This window comes from Solanum pennellii, chromosome 9 (genome assembly GCF_001406875.1).
Source record: "Solanum pennellii chromosome 9, SPENNV200".
Lineage (NCBI taxonomy): Eukaryota > Viridiplantae > Streptophyta > Magnoliopsida > Solanales > Solanaceae > Solanum > Solanum pennellii.
In genome coordinates, this window is record NC_028645.1 from 60,985,360 (window position 1) to 60,995,855 (window position 10,496).

At 30.2% G+C, this 10,496-nt stretch overlaps 1 protein-coding gene across 1 annotated transcript in view; it reads left to right on the forward strand.

Annotated features, from left to right (window-relative positions):
• Positions 1–5,003: 5,003 nt before the first annotated feature.
• Positions 5,004–10,496, forward strand: part of LOC107030843 (homeobox-leucine zipper protein HDG8-like) — a 7,493-nt gene continuing 2,000 nt past the window's right edge. The window contains exons 1-5 of the mRNA XM_027919641.1: positions 5,004–5,199; positions 5,655–5,747; positions 5,852–6,061; positions 7,909–8,092; positions 9,112–9,399. Of these exons, the coding sequence (XP_027775442.1) occupies positions 5,011–5,199; positions 5,655–5,747; positions 5,852–6,061; positions 7,909–8,092; positions 9,112–9,399 (964 nt within the window). The 5' untranslated portion in view covers positions 5,004–5,010. The remainder of the gene's footprint in view (positions 5,200–5,654; positions 5,748–5,851; positions 6,062–7,908; positions 8,093–9,111; positions 9,400–10,496) is intronic.

Genomic DNA, 10,496 nt, shown 5'->3' on the forward strand with positions numbered 1-10,496 from the left:
CCCCCCCCCCCTCTTTTTTTTATATCAGATTCTATGTACCTTTCACATTTACAATCAACTACTATATAAATAGACCACTTATATTTCATTTTCTCCATCGCTACTCATCAATCAAAAGGTGTGGGAAAAAATTCTCTTTTATTTTCTTATCTTTTTGTTCTATTTTAGTTGTTTCCTATATAAATTGATTGTTTACATAATAAATCAAATAGATTAACACTTGGTTTTTGTGTTTCTTTTGTTATTTTGTTGTATCAAACAGAAAATTATCCAAAAAATATGACAGATTTTGGGGAAGAACCTGCTGGAGAATCATCAAATTCACAAAAAAGATCGGAAAGGGAAGGACAATACCACAAACATTCTATGGAACAAATTCAAAGACTTGATGAGTAAGATCAACTTTTTTAAAAATAAAAACATTTGATCCTTTAGATATATCTGTTCAATTTTTTTGTTTGTTCAAAAGAGATGATGTTATTTTCTTAAACTGCATCAGTGGTAAAATTAAATTTTATTAGTGATAGAATAATTTGATTTTCTTTTTGTATGTATTTTTTGTGCATCAATTGATATTTATTTATTTTTATAGATTTTTCTTTTGGTTTTTTTTTGTTCCCCACATGTCCACGATATTTAATAAAAGATTTGTACTTTTGATTTCACGTTTCCTGTTTTCTTTTGTTGAGTTGCTAAAAAGGTTNTTTATTATTTATGACATTAGCATAAGAAGATGAGTTCGTTAAAGTTCAATGTCTTTCTAATTTTTGCACCAAAACACAAACAATATATTTCCCTTTATGTTTGATACCCCTTTTGAGGCATGACTAATTTAACTTTGTTCGAGAAATTTCATTTTAGGGCCCAACTAATCTAGTTCACTTAAAAAATCTATCTTTTGGGACCGACTAATCTAGATTTGCATTGAAAAATCACACTTTAGGATCTGCTTAGTTCAGATTTGCATCACAAAGTCTCACTTTGGGGGGGGGGGCTAAACCTCTCCCAATCAATGGTGACAACTCTTGTCCCATGACTCAACACGAGGCGCCTAGTTAAGGATAAAAGAGTACTTACTACTCTTCAATCTTTAGTGAGTATCTGGTAGTTGATCTAGGGCCCGACAAATTCAAATATAAGTTAGGAATCAAGTACCATTTTAGTGTTAAATGTTCCATACCAAAGTTTTAGTTCCAATGCTCCAACTTAAGACCTGATTAATGATGGCGAAATACTTTTCAATCCACCATGTATTTATGACATTTTTTTCTTATTTTCATTTTTTGGTTTATTTTTTTCAAAGTGATGAATAATATTTTTTTCTTCATGAATTTTTGAATGAAGATTCTTCAAGAAATGTCCGCATCCAGATGAGGATCAACAAAAACAATTGGGTAGGGAAGCAGGGCTTGACCATATGCAGGTCAAGTTTTGGTTCCAAAACAGAAGGGCTCAAGCAAAGGTAATTTTGATTATTTAATTCTTTTATATATTGTCAATTTTACTTAATTCATTGGATATTATTATTGTTGGTGTTGGTGTTGGTGTTGGTGTTGGTGTTGTTGGTGTTGTTTATGCACAACAACAAATTAATACTTTTTATTAAAATTTTCAAAAATCCAGAAAAAGTAATGACAAAAGTTGAATCAATTTAATGAAAAGCAGTGATCTATTGGTAAATTGTTTCTCTAAATTTGGTTAAGTTGTTAGAATGTGTGAATAAATAAGATAATTTATTCCTCTTAATAATCAAGTTATTTACTTCCACTATCACCCACCCCTCGGGCCGCGTACAAAAATTTCCGTTATTGATGATTTAACTTTTCAATTTCTATATAGTTTTCCTAAATCACTAATTTGATTTTCCATGTTGAATTGTTCAATAGATTTGAAAGTATGTTCTCTCATTAATATATGGATTTTATTAAAGAAATTTCTTTTCATTTAGATTATATTCATCATCTAACCTCCAAGTCAATTAAGTTGTTGCTTAATAAAATCAATAATAGAATCATTTTAAATAATTCAAAGTGCATGAACTCCCTAGCAAGTTCCATAATTAGCAAGGAATTACAAAAAGGACAAAAAATTGAATCCCTTCTAGGTTTTGAGAATTTAAAGTCAGAAAAATTTGGTTTTGCCACTCAAAACTAATGATTTTCCTTTTCAAGATTATTTGATGAATGAAGGAAATCTTGAAATATTAAATGGACCAATTGAATGAAGTCCTGGCTAGTCAAAATAATTTGTATAAATAAATGAGCGGATAAATAAATTTTTTGGGTTGGGTTGGGCTTAAAATAGACCACAACCAATTTTTTTGACTTCTATCGAAAAATTTCTCGTTAAATGTTCAATTACCAAACAATGTAATTTCCTTAACATGACTATTTTTATCACATCTAGACTAAGAGTATGGTCTTTGATGGGAAATTTCATAGAGCTAGTGAAGATTCTCAAAAAGAGAAGGATAACTTGTATCCAGGAAACCAAATGAGTACGCATCTTAGCGGATTGTGAGCTTAGGGAGGAAGTGATTGAGGGTCCACTTTGAACATTGTTGGTGCTTACGATCTGCAAATGGTCTTGGACAAGGAGGACTAGAAGATTTTTTGGGAGGATTTGGACGAGGTGGGTGGAGGTGTTTCAAATACAAAGAAGTTATTCATAGAAGGAGATTTCAATGGTCACATTGAGTCTACTCCAATGGGGTGTAGTGATTACTATGGAGGTTTCAGTTTCAGGGACTAGAATGTGGAGGAGTCTCACTTATGGATTTTTTAAGAACTTTTGGGTTGGTGGTAGTCACTTCGAGTTTCTTGAAGGAGGGGGAGAACTTGATAACCTTCCATAGCACGGTAGATAAAACTCATATAGACTATTTGCTTCTTAGGAAGGAACATAAAGTTCTTTATAAAGATTGTTGGTTATCCCGAGTGAGAATTTAACGACCTAATACTAACTCCATCTGTTGAATTTTGGATTGTAAGGGAGAGGAAGAAGAGGATAGTAGGTAACAAAGCGAGGATAAAACGGTGAAGCTTGAATATGGCCAGTGCTGTAGATATCATAGAGAAGTTTTTAGATGTGGGAGCTATGCGTAGTAGTAGTGATTCAGATAATATGTGGTTCAGAACTTCTAGTTAAATTTGGCCAAGTTGAGTGAACTAAATTTTCATGGATTAATGTTTTCACCTATATAAAAATTCTTTAAAATATATTTCTTATACGAGGAAGAATGTATATGTGGTTCAAATTAGAATGGAATTTTGAACTTTTAAGCAAAGATGGATGAAAAAAATATTTTTCAAGCATTATAAAAAGGCTAAGTAGCATTTTTTGTCCTTCAATTATTATAATATTCTAATTCTGATACAAGTAATATCTTGCTCAATACATAAATCTTCAATTTATTGGAATGTGCACTATTGATCGTTTATTTGTGAATAATAAAAATTTAACATAATAATTATTTGTACAATTATTTAGGTACCTATATGTTATATTAAGTTTGTATTGTTATTCCATATGTGATTAATTTTTGTTATATATATTTCATCAGACTAAAATTGAGAAATCCATTAACAATGTTCTTCGAAATAATAAGAAAGATTTCTTTGTGAATATAAGGCAATGAAAGAGGCAATGAAGAATATTATGTGTCCAAAATGTGATGGACTTCCTATTGGAAAAGAAGAAAGAGAACGTAATTTAGAAAATATGAAAACAGCAAATCGATAGTTGACAGAACAAGCAATTAAACCTTCTATTTATCCTATTTATTTTATTTTTTTGTTATTTTTCTATTTATCCTGAAAAGAATTACTTATATATAACAAAAAACGAGGCAAATTCATGGTTAGAACTCGGTGGATTAATCCAGAATTTAAGGTATTAGAACAATAGTTATAATAAAAAATGAAGGTGTCAGATCAAATAAATATTATGTCTGGATCGATAATTTTATAAATACAACAATTAATCATTGGAATCGTACTACCAAGGGTTGTGATAGAATGGATAAGATTCATCTATCCTTAACAAAGGGTCTTAGGTTTGAGCTCTAGTACAAAGATCCCGATAGGAAGTGATTCACTTTTAATGAGATTTACACTAGTGTTAAATGTGTTAAATTATATCTTGGATTTGTTTCCGCCCCGTGCATATAAGTTGCACCCTTCCTTGATAAGAGAGATAATCTTGATCTCACAATCAATTAATTGATTGAAAGAATTTAAATTATATACACTAATAGCAAATTATACACTTCTCAAATATGTTTATTCAGATATGTACCTTTATTTTAAGTAAACTAACTTAAAATTTTATTTTTTCAGGATGAAAAAGTATCAAATCTCATCTCACATGTTCTTGGAAGACCTTTTGTGATGGAATCAAATTTTGCACCACAAATATCGACTCTTGGATCATCTTGAAATTCATCTGATGGAAGTTTGTTGAACCAAGACATATGTGGCTCTCCTATTATATATCCTCCTCTTCGTCAAGAAAACAATCATAATAATAGTAATGTTCATGCACATTACTATTTTGTGATGGATTCAAATTTTGCACCTCAAATATCGACTCTTGGATCATCTTCAAATTCATCTGATGGAAGTTTGTTGAACCAAGACATATGTGGCTCTCCTATTAGATATCCTCCTCTTCGTCAAGAAAACAATCATAATAATAGTAATGTTCATGCACATTCAATGATATCTCCATCACCACAAGAACATGATGAATGTAATCATGATAGTAGGCAGCAAACAATTATGTTTGAGACTGTTGTTGCTTCTATGAATGAAATGGTTGAACTTTGGAAAATGAATGATCCATTTTGGGTAGATTCATCAAGTGATAGGCGGTGTTTTATTCATCGTGAGATATATGGAAGAAAATTTTCAAAATCAAGTTCTACCTCCCCAAACATCAACGGGTCGAATTGAATCATCAAAGGATTCTGGAATTGTGTCAATGACTGCAATNATGGTTGAACTTTGGAAGATGAATGATCCATTTTGGGTAGATTCATCAAGTGATAGGCAGTGTTTTATTCATCGTGAGATTTATGGAAGAAAATTTTCAAATCAAGTTCTACCTCCCCAAACATCAACGGGTCGAATTGAATCATCAAAGGATTGTGGAATTGTGTCAATGACTGCAGTTGAGTTGATCCATAATTTTCTTGATCCAGTAAGTTTCATGAACACTTTCATGTTTTATATCTATCTATCTATATATATATATATATATATATATATATATATGCTTTGTATATTAAAGATTGGGCGTGCTAGTTGATTTTTGAAAAGGAGCCAGTGTGTGAGAATTCGTTGGAAACTTACCACTTCTCATGTGGAAACATACCATGCCAATATCATGGATTTCGAACTTGAGCAAGTGAGAGATCTAAGAAACTGTCATGATATTTTGAAATCTAACTCAATGTCATGAATTCCAAAAATTGGTTATTTCTCAATAGGTTGATACCATTTCACTTTTTAATTTTCTCCCATACAATATTGATTAAGATGAGTTTATATGGAGTGATGGACATGGACAATCAGTACTTATTTTTAGACATAGTTGTCATTCTTATTGTTTAATAATTAATCATATGCTTAAAAGTAATTATTTTTTATATGTAGGTCAAATGGATGAACTTGTTTCCTACTATAGTCACAAAACCTAAGACTATTGAAGTTCTTGATTCTGGTACTTGGGGAGGCTCTATGCAATTGGTAAAATATTAATCCATCTTTTTAATTTTCCCTCTAGAAATTAAATCAATATTGAAATTGACTCATAAAATGATCAAATTTTTTTTTTTGTTTCTTGAATTCAGATGTATGAAAAGTTGCATATTTTATCTCCTCTAGTTGAAGCTAGAGAATTTTTCTTCATACGGTGTTGTAGACAACTTGATGCAACAACATGGATCATGGTGGATATTTCATATGATATATTCAACGGCATTCAGTGTGGTGTACCTTGTTATTCTTTGAAGTTCCCATCTGGTTGTGCAATTCAAGATATGGGCAATGGCCAAAGTAAGGTAAGAATCATATCCTCTCTATATATCAATATTTATATAATAGGAAAATTACGTGCATTAAGCTCCCTCTATACACGTGGTCCATATTACTGGGTCAATTGTATGTAGTCTGATCATGCATTTGTTCTTGAAATTTATTTTATTTTTTTATCAAAAGGATTTTCACGTACTAACAAATCATTACATAGGAACACCCATAACAGCTTCTCTTCTAACCATCTAACTTCCTACTCATACATAAAACTAATCAAGAAACTAATCTATTACAAAGAAAATGCTACTCTAAGGATACTTATATAGTCTTTGTAGAATAGATTTCTATCTTGCCTTCTGTTGTCCTCTTAGATGAATAGGCAGTACAATCTCTCTAAAGACCTTATTAGCATATAGTCTTCCTCGATAGAAGCTAATCTTGTTTCTTTCTCTCTAAATGATATATGCAATCTTCACAAAAACACTAGTCTTGATTCAGTCGTGAATACATCTTTGGATTTCTATCCAGTTGCACATTCTTTCTCATAATGTCTTTGTCACTTGGCAATCAAAATAAATAGGTTAAAAGGTTTCCTTTCTATTACTACAGAACACATATTCAGATGACACCTGAATACCAAACTTTTCAAGTCTTTAAACAATTGCTAATCTTTTCTGCACAGCTAGCCACAAGATGAATTTGAATCTTGGATGTACTCCTCGTTGCAAAGTAATACTATTTCATTCTACTTTTGGAAAAGTAGGCATGATATAGTTATTCATCTTCTTGGTAGAAAACTTCCCACCTTTCTGTGCCTTTGCAAAGTCCATCATCAACTCACCCTGCCCATCTTGCCTTGGGATTATCATATCTCTTGTACTCAAAGTCTTTCGCACTACCAATAAAGCAACAGCAGGTAAAGTGACAGTTTCAATCCCCCTATTCGTTATGAAATAAGTATGCACCCATTGGATCCATAGAGAGTCTTTCTTTCTAGCTATATTTCACAGTTGTTTGAGTAGTGCAGCCTTATTCTACAAGTCAAACGGGTAACATACATATCACTATTTATGTGTAGCTTATTTTTCAAAGGGTATATTACATAGGTACAAATTTACTCGTACTGATGCCTATTTCATGATGTCTATTGTTTCTAATATTATATAAGAGTCAAACTATCTTTATTCTCGATTTATCCAATTTTGGGTCGTCATGTTATGTTGTTAATTTATTCTCCAAATGATCAGCTTTGGGACTTGCATGGGGGGCTATTTAAGTGTCCCCATATTGTTTTAGAAAATATTCTTTCCGTTTGTATATAACCTTGGAAAATCCCCCACAACCTGATAAGTTTTATTTTAGGATTGAGTTAGATTCAATAACTATCCTTTTAACATGCTATCAGAGTTGTTAGTCATCATTTTTATGTTGAACTCCGGCCTATACACTGTTGTTCATGTCCCAGATGTTTGAATCAAAAGAGCGAGATATTCTTTCTCCTCATATGGTCCTTTTGTTAGGTTGTGGAGCCTGATTAATATATATAACTATTTATTCTCCATTTATTCTCTGTAACCAAAAAAACTATGATTTATTAATATATATACCCCACCGCCGTGGAAGTTTACTCACGGGGTGTTACCACGAAATATTAATCTCTCTTTCTCTCTCTAGATCTCTCATCTATTTCTCTTGAAAGTTCTTGTGTTCTTAATTCATCAAGTGTGTGTGGATTAGATCCTAACACCTTTTCAATTCTTGCCTAATGACATCCATTGCTAAAAAACACAAATTTCAAACACGCTTTCCTCATTATTTTCCAACTAAGTTAATTATTTTTATTCTTGTTTCTTAATTATTTTTACTCTTGAAGGTTACTTGGGTGGAACATGTTCAAGTATATGAAAAATATCAGGTTAATCATATCTTTAGAGATTTGTTGTGTGATCATGAAGCATACGGAGCTAAAAGATGGATTGTTACACTTCAAAGGATGTGTGAGAGATTTAATTTTCAAAAGGGTTCAACATACCCTACCAGGCATGATTTCAAAGGAGGTTTGATTGTATATTCCCTTTATTTATTTACTAATTTTTTAAATTTTAATTTATAAGGTGAGAAAAGAATCAATTGTAAATTTTTCATCACTTCAAGGCAGCTTTACTTAAAAACTTAAAAATCTTGAAGGGGTTGATCCATCTCTTTTCTTTGTTTATATGTTTGAAATATGGCCTTTTAAATTTTTTTAATCTTTAAGGAGTATATATAATACGTATTTTATCCACGTTCGACCAGTGAATTTTTTTTTTGTTTTAATGGGCTCGGAAAATGATCACTCATTTAATTTCGAAAGTCATTTTTCTTTACAATTTTCTCAATTTTTAATTTGAAACATCTCCTTTTCAAACTTTTCATATTTCCTTAAGGGGTGTGTTTGGTATGATTTAAACCATTAAAAAATTATTTATTTTTTGATGTTTATTGATTGTCCAAGAAAATAATTTATAGAGAAAATAAATTTCAATCAAAGGAGCAGGAAAAATGACCATTTCTCTCATTTTCCGTGTAAAGCTATTTTTCTTTACAATCATGTCAACTTTGAGTATTATATCAATGCTTAATGACACTCAAATATTATTATTTACTTTAACATGTAGAAATATCATCAAAATACTTTCCAATATGTTAATATTTTTTATCAATCTTCAATAGAAGTTTATTTTTTTTAGAAAATATATTTTGTAATTTCAAAACAAAATATGAAAATAAAAATAGATTTCCTAAAAAAACTATTTTCCAAAAAACAAAAAGACACGCTTATCTTGTTTCTTTATTAATATTGTTATAATTACTTTCCTAAGATTTTATTTCTACTTTAGTATTACATGTTGTTTCCTTTATATCCTTATGTATTTGCTTTTCATATGAGAATTTGGATATACTTTACTTGAATGAGGATCTATCAAAAACAACCCCTCTACGTTCTCAAGATATGACCACCCTTTGCAGACATCGCTTGTGGAATTATACTAGATATATATGTTATTGTACTATTTAAATTTCATTTTACTTTCAGTGTTTCATGATCCAGAAGGGCTAAAAAATACGATAAAAGTATCTCAAAGAATGGTGAAGAGTTTTTTTGAAATTCTAAGCATGACAGACAACCGTGGAGATAGGATTTCAATAAGAAAAAATGAAGAAATTATCCAACCAAAAGGCTTTATTGCCATTGCCACTACTTCTCTATGGCTTCCTCTTTCATTCCAAGATGTCTTTAGTTTCTTCAACAATGACAAGACAAGAAATCAGGTATGTGTCGAACCTCTTTATAATAATGTCAATTATTCAGAAATTTTTTTTGGTTGTTATAGCGAAATGTTATTATAGAGAACATAATAATATAACATAAAATTTATATTGTTTCCGAATAAAACTTTGATTCTACATTGAATTGGCCGAGGGTATTTCAAAAATAGTCTCTCCTCGTTCAAGATAAAAGGGTAAGAGTTGTGTAAATTCTACCCTCTACAGGCTCCACATTGTATGATTACAAATAATATATTTTTGTTAAAGTATATAATAGGTGAAATGTTGTTATAGGGAATGATTGTCATAAAAAGGAATGATCGTATATATCTTTGCATTGATATTCAATTTTTAATGCAATGACCCAAACATCTAAGAGAAGAAGTAATTTTTACATTTCCAATCCTTGTATATCTTGTTAACTGAATGACCCCTAAAAATACCCATATAGAAATTTAGTTTTCAATTCATGTATAGATTTTTATGTAAAACTCACAATTATTTCAATAAATATAATGTTAACATTAAAATATAATGAGTTCAGTGTTAAAAATTTTTTAAAACAATTAGCTAAAGTCCGGAATTTGATTGATTTGCTAATATTATATTCCCTGGTTACTAGAGTGTGCATATGTCAGCTCGGTTCGTTTGATGTATTATAGGTTTTGTTTATTGATTTTTAAATATGCTAAAAAAAATAAAACCAATAAGATATTTCTAATCGATTTTGTTCCTTAAAAGTTCAATTTTCAGTTTAACCAATAAGAAATGATTATAAAATATATGACTTTTCTCCAATAATTTGATGCGATAAGATAATAATGTAATTGTACAAATACTGATAAAATAGAAACAATAATAACTAACATAAAAAAAATTATACAAGTGTTACACAGAGAGTAATTAAGAGGACTAAGATTCTTATCTTAGGTTTAGACGTTTTATATAATGTGAAATTATGAACTCAAAGTCACTATGAAGTGTGAATGGAAGGCTAAAGGGCAAAATAATAAATAGTGTATCAGGATTAATATATAATATTTATGTATGGTAAAGTTGTAAATTACTATAGTCTTGATGAGTTAATAGTTTACCTAATGAGCCAATATTTAAAAAATAAATACCAAATTAGTAACCCGATAATTCTTTTAT